The 17,389-nt window shown below is 41.0% G+C and overlaps 1 protein-coding gene across 8 annotated transcripts in view; it reads right to left on the bottom strand.

The window, feature by feature from the left end:
* The window catches only part of SASH1 (SAM and SH3 domain containing 1), a 322,628-nt gene that overhangs the window by 44,287 nt on the left and 260,952 nt on the right, over window positions 1-17,389 (bottom strand). For all 8 annotated transcript variants that reach the window (XM_019951423.3, XM_019951425.3, XM_073789711.1 and 5 more), the window contains one exon: window positions 17,284-17,385. In XM_019951423.3, coding sequence (XP_019806982.1) covers window positions 17,284-17,385 — 102 coding nt within the window. The remainder of the gene's footprint in view (window positions 1-17,283; window positions 17,386-17,389) is intronic.

Raw genomic sequence — 17,389 nt, 5'->3', positions numbered from 1 at the left:
TCTGCACACCTCTGCGCTTGAGGATTCCTCTTTGGGGAAGATCTCTGTCCACCCCCATCTACTTCCCTAGCTCCTACTCATCCTTCAAGATTCGGTTCAGGACTTCCTTGGTGGCGCAGTGGTTAAGAATCCGCCTACCAATGCAGGGGACACGGGTTCGAGCCCTGGTCCGGGAAGATCCCACATGCTGCGGAGCAACGAAGCCCATGTGCCGCAACTACTGAGCCCGCGCACCTAGAGCCTGCAACAAAGAGAAGCCACCGCAATGAGAAGCCCGCGCAACGCAACGAAGAGTAGCCCCCCCGCCCCGCAACTAGAGAAAGCCCGCGCGCAGCAACGAAGACCCAACACAGCCAAAAAAAAAAAAGATTCAGTTCGTGTGTCACCTCCTCTGGAAAGCCTTCCTGGCTTTCCTCCTCATCTTCCTTAGGCCAGGTGGCTGTAAAGCAACCTAACAAACGTTCTCTTAGGGCTTAGCTCAATACATGATCGCAGTATTACTAGCCCTTCACTGAACTTCAAGAGGCCAAAGAGCACTGTCATTTCCATTCCTCTGTCTGCGTTTCAGTAACATTTATTGTTTATTCCTACTAACACAAGATATATTTTTAATTAGAAATTTTGGAAAATGCAGATACAGAAAAAAAGAGAAAGGAAATACTCATATCTTCCTAATCAGAAAAATTAGTAATATTTTGGTTTATATCTTCATACACACACGCACGCACACACACACAATACACTTTTATGTTACTTTTTTTTAAACAAAAAAAGGATGGCCTTGTGATCTTTAGCTGTTCCACCCCCCGCCCCACAGTTACGATCAAGGTCCCCAAAGCCTCCCTCAAATGAACACAGGTGTAAATAGAAACAAAGTGCCCACTTATAATTGTGACCCTCTAAGCCACACTGCTGCCTCTTAATGTTTCCTTTAGAGAAACCCTGGGGCCCTCAATGTACACTGTTCAAACTGTTTTATAACTTGCTTTTAAAAATTAATATGTTTTGAACATTTCCCCACATCAATACATGTTCAAAAAATAAAATATGACAATACATTAATGATTCAATAGTATTCAGACACAGAAGTACACCATACTTTACTTAAATACTATCCTCAATCATTGGACATGCGCATGTTTCCAATTTTTCAATATTGTAAAATATACTCCGATGAACACTGTGGTAAAATTTCTAATGCATCTAATACATTCTTTCTTTAGAATAAATGATTAGATTGTTGAACTGATGGGTGAAGAATGGGCATATCGTTAAGTCTTTTGATACATATTAATAACAGTGTGCTCAGAAGAAACACTGTATTATTTTAAAATCTCACAAGTAGTACAAAAAGAGCACCTATTTCTTCACACAACTGCCAACACTGAACATTACAATATTCTTTCCCAATGAGACAATTAAAGATCATATCTATATCTGCGATAAATAGATACTTCCTGATTGAAATCAATGGAGGGATGTACTGATTCGAGGCATTAGGAAGAAGCAGGAATAGCAATGTGAGTAAGGTGGCTTCACCTGGACTTACAAAGCTTATAATCTAGAAGTCTGGGGGTAGAGATGCCCCAAGAGAAGTTCAGAAATATGATTAATGTAAGTCAACTGTGATAAATGGGTAAGAGGAACAAAGAGCTACAGGGATTCAGAAGTGGGTGAAATCACCTCTGGTTGGGGAAACTGAGACATGCTTCAGTGAGGGGACGGGCACTTGCCATGGCTTTGGGGGCATTTCCGTGTCCCTATGTGAGCCCAGAAGTCCCGTGTTTACATGGCTCCTGCTGACCTTAGATGCCTGCCTATCTGGACGGTCAGAGAAGAGTTCAGCTGCTGCTGCCGCCCTTATAAACAGCATGTGACACCAATCAACAACAGCTTCACGGCCCTCCTCTTCTCCAAGCTTGATTTCATAATCTCTCCAACATGCCTGATCTCCCTCCACTGGTCCAAGAAGTGATGCATTCAAGGTCACTCCCTACCTTGGGGGCAGCTTATTGGCTCCGGCTGGGTACGTTCAAGATCAGCTACCAGGCATCACTGTTCGGCTGTGGCCGGGGCCTTCCGATCACAGCCATCAGGTTAATGTGTGATTCTTTGTGTTTAGAGAAAAATTAGTTTCACTCTTTGAAGAAGTTAGAAGTACTTTAAAAAGTGTTTATGAATGCAGTAACTGTATCAACCATGAAACACACTGTGGGGTTTTTTCCCTTATTTCACAAAGGAGTCAGGGGAGGACTCATCTGTTTAGTAAGAAATATTTTGCTCATTAGCTGGTGACATCATTGCCCTCTGAAATTAGGAGATTTTTGTCAGCATATGGAAAAAAAGATGAAATTCCATTCTTCTCCCAGAGGTACAGTGTAACACTGAAATAATCTCTCTGGCAGTTTCAAAATTAACTAGTTGTCACCAGATTTGAAGAAGAAGGAGGAGGAGAAGATAATTACATGATACTCATACTTGTAAAAAGTATGTGAGAATTTGAGGTAATGTTACCATCCCCTAGAGGCAAAGGCTTGTCAGCACTTAATTCACTTAAAGAAACTGTTTAAAAAACTAACTACAAAACCAAAGGAACAGCAAAGGGATGCTACATTCCACAAGAAACTCTATTCTTTTTCTTAAAACTCATGAACTCTGAACTGCTTTTAATCACCCCCAAATAATGTTGCTACTTTCCCTATAAGGAACGAGAAAATATAAGACCTCAGGAGTCCTACAGCCACGTCTAGGGAGACTTGAATAACAAGTAAGCACACTCGTCCCAATTCTGCAAGTTTCCACGAAGCAGAGAAAATGCCTTTCCTTCTCCTGAAAGGAGTTGGGGGAGGTGAGAGGTTAAGTGGAGGAAAAAGAACCGACTTCCTTCCCCTTCACTCTGTAAAAATCTTCTTTACAGATTTTACTGCTTGAGATGATGTCACCCTGCCCATAGGTCAGAGAACCCCGCTGGTCACATAAAATAGGTGAGTTGAGATAAAAAAGAAGTTAGGGGAAGGTAGTCAACAACTAACTCTACAGGTGCCTCTGTAAAGAGTGCGGGAGTGTTACCCAAAACAAATCTATGGTGTCAGGCACACTGACGACTAAAGCAAAACACCAACCCCCCTCATTCCCAAGTGTATTCGATTCTCACATAGCCCGTGCCATGGAAAAAGGATGATTCAGAACAGGACTGCCAAGTAGGGCAATTACATATGCTTTTGAGGCTCTAGTTTCTGGAGCTGATGGAAGTTTTCATCCCAGAAGTGCTACGTCTCCCAAGAGACTGGGTGGTGTTTGCAAAGTCACATTACTTTTATGGCATGTTAGACTGACTGATTCATGGATCAGGCCCGATGACTTCTTGGACAAGGCCGCCAAACAACCTTGCCTAGGCACATGACGATGGAGGAATACAGAGAACCGATGGAGCCTGCAAGGCAACGGAGGGAAGGTGCGGACACCGAGTTCTTCCCTCCAACCCAAACTGAGGCTACTGATCAGCACGGGCATCTGTTGAAGACGGAGGCAGATGGGCCGAAGGTACCTCCCAGAGTCACGATCTACGTGTGGCCTTAACACACTTCTCCTTATGTTTGTAGAATGAATAATAAGCAAATCTACTTCCAAATAGAAGACAGCTTAGCTTGTTTTTGTGTCTCTATAAACACAAAGAATAACACATTAGCCTGATGGCTGTGATCAGAAGGCCCCAATTGATTCACTGGCTTAGAAAATGAATCAATTAGAGCTAGAAAAATTGTTTGTGGTCATCTAACTGGCAAAACAATCAGGTCATGATGACTGCTGAAAACTAAACCACAGCATATCCTTCCCACAACTAACAAAATGAGCAACAGTGTCCTACAAAACACAATTACTGAAAACTGGCAAAAATACTCCACCAAGGGCATCCAAACAAAAGTATATAACCTAATATATTAAACTTTAGAACTCCTTGATCAAGCTAAGAAAAAAATTCCTGAAGACCCACAGAAAAGGAAGCAAACTGTGTGGCCTTCTTTATCTTTTTCGGATCTAAGAGCAGCGGAAATTGCTTCAGGAGAGTAATGAGTGAAAAGATGGAAAGTCAATGGTCAGGCTGATCCTGATTGAAATGAAGCCTCTAGAAATTCACCAGGAGTCGGAGGAATAAATTAAAGACAGCCTGGCTCTGGTGTACCCATTGCCCCACCCTTAAGCAAGCAACGTGAACAGTGACGCAGCACATTTAACAAACTTAGGAGAGAGAAAGCCGAGCCCCGGTATCCCAACGAAGACCACATTCCACCTCAGCTGGGTTTTCCCACCTCCCCAGCTATTACATTGGGCTACAGCAACAGCAAACATGAATGGGTCACAAGACAAAGGAAGGAAAACACTCCACTGTCTGACAGCACGGCAAACAGGTCAAAAAGAAATCCTCATTATATCAGCACAAACAGAAAATGTGACCTGAGTTACCCAAGCATGATCAAAGTGAAAAGAAATGCATGAGAACTACTCAAACAAACTATAACAAGGGGAAAAAAAGAGAGAGAGAGAGAGAGAGAAAAGGCATGGACAAACACAATGATTCTATCTTTTGATCCCATCTCTCTATCAGAAGAAAATATAACTCAAGGAACAGGAAGCAATTCCTAACAGTTGCTTCTCTCTATAAAATAATTAAAGAAGAACATGAATTCAATTAAATGAGACCTCAAAGACAAGATGAAAAACACGAATGATATAAATTTTAAAACTGCAATCATATATGGAAGCAACGTAAATGTCCATTGACAGAGGAACAGTTAAAGAAGATGTGGCGCATATATATATATGTGCACACTGTGGAATACTACTCAGCCATAAAAAAGAATGAAATAATGCCATTTGCAGCAACATGGATGGACCTAGAGATTATCATATTAAGTGAAGTAAGTCAGACAGAAAAAGACAAATATCATATGATATCACTTATATGTAGAATCTTAAAAAATGATACAAATGAACTTATTTACAAAACAGAAACGAATCACAGACACAGAAAACAAACTTATTGTTACCAAAGAGGAAAGGGGTGGGGGTGATAAATCAGGAGTTTGGGATTAACAGATACACACTACTAGGTATAAAACAGATAACCAACAAGGACCTACTGTATAGCACAGGGATCTATATTCAATACCTTATAATAAGCTATAAGGGAAAAGAATCTGAAAATGTGTGTGTGTGTGTGTAACTGAATTACTTTGCTGTACACCTGAAACTAACTGAAAATAACTTTATAAATCAACTATACTTCATTTAAAAACAAAACAAATTGCAGTCATAAGGAACCAAACCACCTGTTACAGAGCCAATTTATAAATAAGAATGAGCAAAGAAAAGAAGCAATACCGTATTAGTCAGAATATTGATACTGAGAAAAACTTTATTATTTAAATCCATTTTCTCGTATGACCCAAGTGTGAAGATTCACCCACCTATTCACGTAAGCCATTGGCCTTGCTGCTCCGTCTACCTAACAGGTTTCTCTTCCTCCTCCTGGGGAACCCTTGCTCAGTTTCAGTCACCTTCACTGGCCTTTCCACACTCTCCTCACTGGGGCTTCATGGACTTTCTGTGTGTATTTCACACACTCGGTAGAAATATTCCAATTAAGGCCCCAACCATGCTATCCACTTGTCTGTCTCTTCTTCTCAAATATAAACTCCTGTGTGTAGGGACTGACATATAGTCGGCACTCAGTAATGTCTGCACAATGAATGAGTAAAAGAATGTTCATTCTTTCACCTACACTCTGGCTCAAAAGCACAGTGCAAGAAGTGTCCTTGTAGGAACTAATTATGCAACGTTATTAGAATTATACTAGTAATAGTACAACCAACCAGGGATGAGAGAGGGTGTGATACAAAGAGGGAAACGAAAAGGGACAGAGCAGAGAATAAAGGGATATTTCTACAGAAATTATTCTGTGAATAATTAGAATTTGAATTAGAATTTGGTTGTGTTTAAATAGTGCTTTCTAGGGCTTCCCTGGTGGCGCAGTGGTTGAGAGTCCGCCTGCCGATGCAGGGGACACGGGTTCGTGCCCCGGTCTGGGAGGATCCCACATGCCGCGGAGCGGCTGGGCCCGTGAGTCATGGCAGCTAAGCCTGCGCGTCCGGAGCCTGTGCTCCGCAGCGGGAGAGGCCACAACAGTGAGAGGCCCGCGTACAGAAAAAAAAAAAAAATATTGCTTTCTAGATGAATGTCCTTGATGACTGGGTATAGTTCTGAGTTCTGATATAGTGACTTACAGTTCACATGGACTCTGAACAAGTGAAGGGCAGTCCATGACTTCAGTAAGTTGCCTTAGGCTGGAAGCGGCCCTCAGTCTGGATCTGACCCATGAACCATGATAGGACCTGGGTCTCTCTCCAACCCATCCATTATATAAGATTTGGTACCAGGGCAAATGACTTAATGAGGAATTAACATGTGATGAATCACTATCATTAAACAAGTAATGGAAATCCTCTCTTAACTTACCCCAAGCTCCCTAAGGTTCATCCCAAAAGTGAAGTAAGAAACTGGCATTGCAAATCTAAATGCCAATCCTTAACCCATATTATATTACAAATATCTGTATTTACATATGATCAGCTAGCTAGGGTACGTGTCGTAGATCCTGTTTGGTATTTACGTATTAGGTTGGACAAATGAGATTGCTATTTTTAAGGTCAAAAGCTAATATTTCCAGTTCACGTGGTTCGACCTAATAAAAGAAACAACAGGGAAGTCCCTGGCAGTCCAGTGGTTAGGACTCCACGCTCTCTCTGCCGAGGGCCCAGGTTCATTCCCTGGTCAGGGAACTAAGATCTCGCAAGCCACACAGTGCGGCCAAAAAAATTTTAAAAAGAAAGAAAGAAAGATGAAGCTGAGGGTGACAGTAAAATCTTAAAAAAAAAAAAAAAAGAAAAAGAAAAGAAAGAACAGGGGCTTCCCTGGTGGTGCTGTGGTTGGGAGTCCGCCTGCCGATGCAGGGGACATGGGTTTGTGCTCCGGTCCGGGAGGATCCTGCATGCCGTGGAGCGGCTGGGCCCGTGAGCCATGGCCGCTGGGCCTGCGCGTCCGGAGCCTGTGCTGCGCAACGGGAGAGGCTGCAGCAGTGAGAGGCCCGCGTACACAAAAAAACAAAATAGAACAAAAAAAAACCGAAAGAACAGACCAGAATGTGCCCGAAAACTAACTTAAATTTAAAAATGATAACAATAGGTTACATAACCCTCAGATTATATTGTATCTGGGTATTCCGTCGTTATTTACTTTTGTTCACGTGGCCCTTGATGTGTTGAGGAGGGTGTGCAGGCAGCATCCTCAACTCCCTGTGACCATACAAACCAGTGAAGATAGACGTGTACTGATACCTGGCTGGTTTGCCAGGTGCAAAGAGCCAAATTTCCAACTATTTCTGGGCCTGCTGTAAGAGTACCCCCCAACGTAACAGGCATGGAAGCGCACACCCACATGCTCAATGAGACGGCCTCATTGTCACTATATAGCCCTAGATAATTTCAATACAATTAGTGTTTATTTTTCCCAAACAGTAATCCCAAGGCCACATATGTTAACTGAAATCATACCAGACCCATTCCTAAGCCCACAGACACTTACACGTTCTGAAACAGAAAATAAACTTATTATGTGTTTGGTAAAAACATAACCAATTAAACACACGCTATTTACATTAAGCTTGTTCTGACAACTCCAGTCTGTCTGCCGTTATACGCAAAAGCAGAAGCGCTGCTGCCACGTTAATGGCATGTACAAAATAAAACTTTTGACGGGAACTCCAGTATTTTAAGAATGACAGTTAATGGCGAGGTAGAAGATCGTCACATAAAGCAATAGAGGCTGGCGTTCATTGGGTATTTACTTGGTGCCACTTAATCCTTGCAACACCCGTGTGAGGTAGATACACTCGGCCCAAGGTGTTTTTTTTTTTTTTGTGGTACGCGGGCCTCTCACTGTTGCGGCCTCTCCCGTTGTGCAGCACAGGCTCCGGACGCGCAGGCTCAGCGGCCATGGCTCACGGGCCCAGCTGCTAAGCAGCATGTGGGATCTTCCCAGACCGGGACACGAACCCGTGTCCCCTGCATCGGCAGGCGGCCTCTCAACCACTGCGCCACCAGGGAAGCCCTCAGCCCAAGTTTTGAGGCACAAAGAGATGAAACAACTTGCCCTCAGATGCGGAGCTAATAGGTGGCAGAGCTGGGATCTGGACCCAAAGTCTGACTCACATCTGTGAGCTTAAACCAGCCCCCTCACCGGGCAAACGCCTGGCTTTCCCGAGGCCAGAGCCTCCTTCCTGTCTAACTTTGTTTAAAGATGACGATCTCAAGGGACTCACAGCAAACACACGCCTCAAACTTTGGCCCTTCTCCCAGGGACAAGGCTGGGGAGAGAGGGTGGTGTGGAATAAATGACAAGAAGTCATCTAAGCAGTGGTTCTTGGTCAGCTTATATCCAGTGAGAGCAAAAGTCATCTTTCTCACAAGACTTTGTGACACGTTATTTCAATGGACTGATTTTGTCTCTAGTCTCTCCATAAGCTACAGGTCTAAAGAATCATTACGGGGCTTCCCTGGTGGTGCAGTGGTTGAGAATCTGCCTGCCAATGCAGGGGACACGGGTTCGAGTCCTGGTCTGGGAAGATCCCACATGCCCCGGAGCAACTAGGTCCGTGAGCCACAACTACTGAGCCTGCGCGTCTGGAGCCTGTGCTCCGCAACAAGAGAGGCCGCGACAGTGAGAGGCCCGCGCATGTCGATGAAGAGTGGCCCCCGCTTGCCGCAACTAGAGAAAGCCCTCGCACAGAAACGAAGACCCAACACAGCCAAAAATAAATAAATAAATTTATAAAAAAAGAATCATTACGTCTACTCTTCTAAAGAGAATTTTAATATGTCTCTATTTTACTATCATTTTCATTTCAAAATTACATTTGTTAAAATTAAGAGGAATATTGCTTCCTGTTCCCACCCAGCCAAATAAAAAAGGAATTTGTAGAAGGTGTCTATGAAACTCTGAATAATCATCTCAAGGCTTCAAGTACACATTAAAAGACCTGAATCAATAAGAGTTATCTTTGCCATAGTTATATTTAGAAAGATTTAGAAAAGTGTTCCTTTTTTGACACAGTGTAACATAGCATGGCATGAACATGCTAGCCCAAGCAAAGAGGGTAAAAAAGCTCTCTGGCAAATTACCACTAGGCCATACTTCTGCTCTTTCTCTTGGTCAAATTAGAAGTCAAATGAGTTGGGCTTCCCTGGTGGCGCAGTGGTTGAGAGTCCGCCTGCCAATGCAGGGGATACGGGTTCGAGCCCTGGTCTGGGAAGATCCCACATACCTCAGAGCAACTGGGCCCGTGAGCCACAACTACTGAGCCTGCGCATCTGGAGCCTGTGCTCCGCAACAGGAGAAGCCGCGACAGTGAGAGCCCCGTGCACCGCGATGAAGAGTGGCCCCCGCTTGCCGCAACTAGAGAAAGCCCTCACACAGAAACAAAGACCCAACGCAGCCAAATAAATAAATAAATTTTTCAAAAAAGAAGTCAAATGAGTTGCGTAAAGCTCTTCCTCTGTTCAAGAAATAAAGAGTCAAAGCACACATCCAACCATGCTGTATTTAAGCCTAGCTAGTATAAGAATTAAAGCTACAAGCAGAACCATTTTCTAGCCACAAATCAAAACATACCTTGCCAGTGAGAACCCTTTTCAGCTAAAACCTGTATGTTGTTAGGAAAAAAAATCCTTTAGAAAGAGAGATTCAAAGAAAACTTATCAACAAGATTAAAAGCAAACAGTAACTTACATTCAGTAATGTAAGTTATTTTTATGCTTGGAATCTATTCTCTCTTATATTTCCTTATAAAACCAATAATATAAGAGCAAAAAGACAGTAGAAAGAAGGCCAACCATTTACATAAAGATACCTTTACTGGACTTATAATGTCAACTTTAATACTAAGGTCTATGTGAATCTTCACATAGTTTATGCATCCAATAAATATTTACTCAAAGTCAGCAAAAATATGAAACCTTATTTTAAAAAAATCGCTGGTACTATCTACGGGTGGAAGACAATTCTGTAAATTCATCATGTATTGTCATTAAAAAAATGACAATGTTGTTTGGGAATCAGATTTCCCCAAACAACAAAGCTAATAATATTGGTTTCTATCTTCCTTTAACACCTTTGCAATATAAAAATAAAACTTCTGATAAATTTTAACTTATAGGCATTGTCTAGAAGTTCACCCTAGTAAAAGAAACCTATTCAAAATAAGAATTATTTTCACTTTATTAATTATATTTAAGAATAGCCAAGTTTTAAAAGATCTGGTTCAACCCAGAGTCCTGGACCCTAAAAAGAGCACCTTGCATTTACAGACGTCTCTTGGATAAGCAGAAGCATCGTTCTGCCCCCGAAAGGAACACCCCGTAAGCATGAGCTCTGTTCTCTGACCACATTCTGTATTAAATGATTAAATTGTCCACCTTTTCTTTGGCCGTAATAGAAATTAGGCCATTCGCCCCAAGAACCACTAAAAAAAGTAACTCTATGGAATGCTCTCTGGGCCTTCAGCACACTATCTTTTAGAAAGTTCTAGATTAGACTAAGGCTATAGCAACCTATTCTTCCAAAATAACAGACCTGAATCTTCTGGCTGGAAGACAATGGCTGTAATTGAAGTAGGTGAAATGACTCTGAAAAGCCTCAGTAAAAACCATCTGCTGGTGAGGGCCAAGTTTATGGTTTATAATTTTAGAAAGCCCCCAAAAGATTTAACAGTCTTGCATCATGCCAACAATATGGGGATATTTTAGTTGCAACCTTGAAAGTCCTCAATCAGGGAAACACTTAAAATGGTATTTTGTAAAAAGTGGAAGAAATGACCACCTGATGTTGTATGTTTGTTACCCCAAATCTGGACACAGTTCAACCACCTGGCTCCCCAGGTTAGTGGCAAAGCTATATTCAGAATTGGAATGAAAGGTTATGCAGAGATGCACATACAGATGTAAGGTATTATTATAACACCACAGTGATAACATAGCACTCTTTGCACAAATATTTCCCAACTCTAAATTTCCCCAAATGTAAAAGTGATCAATTATGAAACGATGACTTGATTTACAAAATAATTCACTTCACAAAACATTTCACCATAGTTGCTTCACCCTGGTAAGGAGCTCCAGATACAGAAACATAATTCCAACTTTTTCTGGAACACAGTTTGTATGAAGTGAAACAATTGAACGCGACCAAACTGGATGTCTGCAATGGACTCTAAGAACTCTGGTGCTTTACTGTCCTTGTTGTTGCTTTACTATTTCTTTATATATTATTATATATTTATATATAATATAATTATATATAATAATTATATATATATAATTATATATATAATTATATATAATATAATTATATATATAATTAATATAATTATATATAATATAATATATATTATATATTATTATATATTTAAAAAAATAATTTGAATAGCATCATAATCAAATAATTTACAATTTGACATTTTTCGGAAAGAGAGTTCAATGCAAGTATTTCAGGTACAGATCACCAACTCTTACCTACCACTTTTGTAAAAACAAAAACTATGATTTACTAAAATGCACGCCTTGAGTAAAAAAACTTTAAACCCCAGTAAGACAGAGAGCACAATTTCTTTAAACATTTTCTTAATCAGAAGGTAAACTGAACCTCAATGCACAAAGCTGAAAGCTTAAAATGAGAACCCTTACAACCTTTCCCCTGCAGGAGGCGAAGGAAAACAAAAGTTACTAAAATAAAATGAAAAATATTAAAATAAACGTTCAGATGTTTAACAAGGAATCCAGTTAAGTACTCAACCAGAAATTCTTTTTAAAAACTCTAACACTCACAACAGAAAAACGGCAGAGAACAGATTCCCCTCTGGCAAAGAGAAAGCTATATTTCACTTCCCCTGGTAACTATCTTTAGTACTTTATACTCTTGGAAACTGAGAATGTGAATATGGATTTATTGTGAAGCAACATGCAATTATCGAATGCCAGTTCTGGGGGTGGGGGAAGCCTATGAATCAATGCAAATGAAACCCTAAAGCACGACAGCCATCAATATAGGCATTGAGGTCCGGTGACAAAGGCCTTATGATCTCTGCAACTTCCATGGCCTGGGCATTCCCCACTATGGCCAGTGGGCTATTTGCATCTCAGTATAGAAAAGAATCGATAGAAAGCTGAAAAGCCCTGGCCCTCGCACAAAAGATAATCAAAGCACCGAACCCAAGGCAGCTGGAGTAGGACACAGTGGGAATTATCTGAAATTAATTACCCTGCTAGTAGGCAAATGGAGCATCAGTGAGAAGGAATATTTTGGATGGAGTTTCTTGCTGAGTCTCCAGGAAAACATGGGACAGACTAAAGTCAGGGTGAGAAGGGCAAGTGTCACGTACGTCGGGATCCCAATCAAGTACAAGTGAACTTCGGTGCCAACGGTTCATTAGCATGAAGTAACGAACAGCGTGACTGAACATGGGTGTGGGGTGTTTGCACAAAGGCAGCGAGCAAACTACAGAGTAAGCAGCCTTTCTTCAGAAAACTCCACTGCTGACTAGACTGTCTTCACCTACATCGTTCAGCAAAAAGACAAGTCATTCTAGAGCCTCTGGGAAATTGTGCCGGAAGCGGAAGGAGCACATCGTACCCCCGGCCCTCCCTCCAACTAGGAAAGGCTGAGTTTATTTTTGAGCCGTCTATGAAGAAACAGTTTGTAAGGAGTTAATCATGTAATCATGTACGTGAATCTGTGTGAGCACGTGTGAGGCTAATTTTAACCTCTGCACTGCAGGGTAAACTCTACTGGGGCAGGGCCTCTCTCTCTCCTTCACCTCTGTAACCTGGATACCTAGCGTGAAGCCTAGCACATAGCAAGCGCTCTGCAGAGGCTCCACAGATGCCTCCTAAATGAACGAAGAAAGGCTCAAGAGAATGAATGCCCAACTTTTAAGAAGTACCCATTTCATTCTGTCAGCTGATATCAAGGTGATGGTTGTGATTTACCCTCTGAAAGGGGTTCAACAAACCAATACTTAGTACAATACTTTCTTAGCAGCTTGTTCAAAATGCCTACAGTACTCTATTTATAGTAACTTTTTCCTAAATGAGATGAGCCTCTCTCCTTACCATCTAAGTATGTGAGGTTCTACTACAGGCCTGTTTCTCTGAATGGATAGTCTTGTAACCTCTCCCTTGACTCAGATGCTATTAATCAGGACAGTATCCAGTGAGACGGACACTAGAAGACCCACTATGGACAAGTGAGGCTATGTGTTCTCCCCCGAGCTGGGTTTGAATCACATCAGTCCTGAGTTACGATATTTATTCTTCATGATTCTTTGGATTCATGATTTACATTTATATTATGTTAGAACTAGGGGATAAGAGACCCCAAAAGGCACAGTGAAAACCATGGACATGGTTCCTTTGATTACCTCATGGTCCCAGGACATGCTGCTGGCTAGCATATGACACATTTATTATTATAAATGGTAACGTCTCAGTCCCCTCCACACAAAAGCAAACCAAGCAGAGCTTTCAAATGAATAATCCTTTGGGTTTTTTGTTTATTTGTTTGTTTATTTTAGCTGCAATGGAATCTACTGTTTGATTCAGGAAATCAGGGACAAGGAGGGAGTGGGAGGGTTATGTTTACTAATGATATGCCATCATTTGTTACTTAGATGCAAAGAAGTGTAAAGACTAAGTCTATAGTCTCAAGACATAAAACATGCTCTTAAAGCAGCCCGGAAGGATGACCATTCAAATGCAAGTTTGTTGACTGAATATTTCTCAAGCAGGCTACACGAGCTGAACACTGAGTTAGGCACTCACTGGAGACAAAGATAATACAGCTGCCTTTCTTGCTCAAGGAGCTCACAATTTCCATGCAGGTTGAAATATATACAATTAATTCTGATACTCCAGGATAACTGTTAGGTTTCATGTAGCAAGCTAGTTTAACAAAGCACAGAACAGGAAGCTATAAAAATACACTTGAGGATGCTAAAGTTTCAGAGGAGGTGGCAGTTGGACTTCACCTTGAAAGATGCATAGATTTTTACCTGGAAAAATTTGCAGAAAGACATTTTAGGTAGAGGAAATGCAGAAATTAAAGCAGAGAGTGTGAAATTACAAGGTATGATCAGTAAGGCATTCAGGGTCCAGTGCAGATGGAGTGGAGACCTACTGGAGCAAGGGGTGACAGATGCGAGTAGAGAAATTGATTAAGGCCAGATCACAGAGGGTCTTGAGTGTGCCAAGAAGTTTGGAAGTTATCTTGTAAAACTGGAAAACCATCAGGCTTTTCTGAAACACACGAATGTAAGAAGAGAGGTATGTTTTGGAAAGATGACTGGCTGTATGGAACACTGACAAGAGGAAACAAGAGTCTAAGGAAATGGAGGTAGAGTTGCTTCCAGACTTTAAGGAAGAGAGGACCTAACAAACAAAACAACTGCACAGTAGCTACAAACTACTCAAATAAACAAAATCTTGAAAACCAAAAACAAAAAAAAAAATTGAATAATAGATGAAAAAGGTTAACTCCCTCCATCCTCACTCCATGCAGTTTGATGATAGCACCATGAAATGTCTATCTGAAATTCTGGAATTCTAATTCCTATGATCTTGGTGGAACTCCTGAGAAGCAATGTTTTGGTCACATTAAAATAGCATGAATAATACAAGGCATCAAAACTGGAAAAGAAGAAGAAAAATTGCCTCTATTCACAGGTGACATGGTCTTATATGTAGAAAACGCTAAAGATTTTACACCCACACCCACACCCCCCACACACACATCTGTTAGAGATAATAAAGAAATTCAGCAAAGTTGCAGGATACAAAGTCAACACAGGAAAATCAGTTCCATCTTTATATACTGACAATAAAAAATTCAAAAAGGAAATTAAGTAAACAATTTCATTTTCTAATAGCATCAAAAAGAATAAAATACTTAAAATTAAACTTAACCAAGGAGACAAGACTTGTACACTGAAAACTACAAAACAATGCTGAAAGAAATTCAAGAAGACATAAATAAATGGAAGAATAGCTGTGTTCACAGATCGGAAGACTTCATGTTAAGATGACAATACTACCCAAATCAATCTACAGGTCCAATAAAATCCCTATCAAAATCTCATGGCACTTTTCACAGAAATAGAAAAACCCACCCTAAAATTCAAATGGAATCTCAAGGGACCTTAATAGCTAAAACAATCTGAAAAAGAAGAACCAAGTTGGAGGGCTCACACCTCCCAATTTCAAACCTTACTATAAAGCTATCTTAATCAAAACAGTATGATGCCTGCAAAGGAAAGACATATAAACCAAAGAAATAAAATAAGAGAGCCCAGAAATAAACCCTCACATATATGGTCAATTAATTTTCAAAAAGGGTGCTAAGACCATTCAATGGGGGAAAGGACAGTCTTTTCAACAAGTGGTTCTGGGAAAACAAGGTATCCACCCACAAAAGAATGAGGTTGGACCCATATGTTATATTATATACAAACATTAACTTAAAATGGGTGACAGATCTAGACTTAAAAGCTAAAGCTATAAACTCTTAAAAGAAAATATAGGAGAAAATCTTCACGACAATGGATATGGCAATGATTTCTTAGTTATGACACCAAAAATGAATGTAAATTGGACTTCAAAATTAAAAACTTTCCTGCCTCAAAGGACGCTATCAAGAGAGTAAAAAGGCAACTCATAGAATGGGAGAAAATATTTACAAGTCATGTACCTGATACAGGATTAATATCCAGACTCTATAAAGAACTCCTACAACTCAACAACCAGCAGCAAAACAAAAAACCCAATTCAACAATGGGCAAATAACTTGGATAAACACTTCTCTGAGGCATGTATAAAAATGGCCAAGCACATAAAAAGATGCTAAACATCATTAGACACTAGAGAAATCAAATCTAAACCACAATGATATCATTTTATACCCATTAGGATGACATATCAAAAATGGGAAAATCACAAGTGTCGGTGAGGAAGCAGAGAAACTGGAACTTTCATGCAGCTGTCAGGAATGTAAAATGGTACAGCCACCGTGGAAAACCGTATAGCAGCTCCTCAAAAAGTTAAACATAGAATTACCGTATAATCCAGAAATTCTACTCCTACGTATATACGGAAAGGCTATGACAGCAAGGATTCAAACAGACACTTGTATACCAATGTTCATAACAGCAATATTCACAATAGCCAAAAGGGAGAAACACCCGAGTGTCTAACAACAGATGAATAATTAAACAAAATGTGGTATATACGTGCAGTGGAATATTATTCATCCACAAAAAGGAATGAAGTTCTAGAATAGCTGTTATGGGGACGAGTCTTGAAAACATGGTGCTAAGTGAAATAAACCAGACACAGAAGGAAAAATATTGTATGATTTTACTTATATAAAGTACCTGGACTAGTCAAATTCATAGAGACAGGAAGTTGGGAGCTTCCCTGGTGGCGCAGTGGTTGAGAATCTGCCTGCCAATGCAGGGGACACGGGTTCGAGCCCTGGTCTGGGAAGATCCCACGTGCCGCGGAGCACCTGGGCCCGTGACCCCCAACTACTGAGCCTGAGCGTCTGAAGCCTGTGCTCCGCAACAAGAGGCCGAGATAGTGAGAGGCCCGCGCACCGCGATGAAGAGCGGTCCCCGCTCGCCGCAACTAGAGAAAGCCCTCGCACAGAAACGAAGACCCAACACAGCCAAAAATAAATAAAAACAAAACAAAAAACATAGAGACAGGAAGCAAACTGTGGTTGCCAGGAGTTGGGGAAGGTGAGGAGAGAATGGAGAGTTATTGTTTAATGGTTATGTAATATCTGTTTCAGATGATGGAGAAGTTCAGGAAGTGGGTTGTGAAGATGGTTGTACAGCAAAGTGTATGTACTTAATGCCACTGAACTGAACATTTAAAATGCTTATAATGGTAAAATTTAAGTTGTGTCTACTTTACTTCTATTTAAAAAAAAAAAAAAAAAACAGCATGAATAGCGCTGTCCCAGCTACCAAGTAAAGAAAAGAGTAACACGTCAGAAGAGACACCTCTTTCCAGATCCAGGTGGGAGTTGGTGCCTGCAAAAAGAAGTCTAAAGGCTCAAATTGTGTAGGCTGTCCCTTTTTAGTAGGAGCGGTTAAGATGCTCAAAGAGACAGCAAACTTACATTGCAGTTTGATGAGCCCTCGAATGGTGGGTAAGAACCGTCTGGCCAGTCAGCAGGGTCCAAGGCAGCTGACTGCCGGTGCTGGGCCTCATACTCCTTGAGCTGC

Source organism: Tursiops truncatus, chromosome 12, assembly GCF_011762595.2.
Source record: "Tursiops truncatus isolate mTurTru1 chromosome 12, mTurTru1.mat.Y, whole genome shotgun sequence".
Classification (NCBI taxonomy): Eukaryota; Metazoa; Chordata; class Mammalia; order Artiodactyla; family Delphinidae; genus Tursiops; species Tursiops truncatus.
The sequence above is the reverse complement of the archived record's forward strand: the minus strand, read 5'-3'. Positions and strand labels throughout refer to the sequence as shown.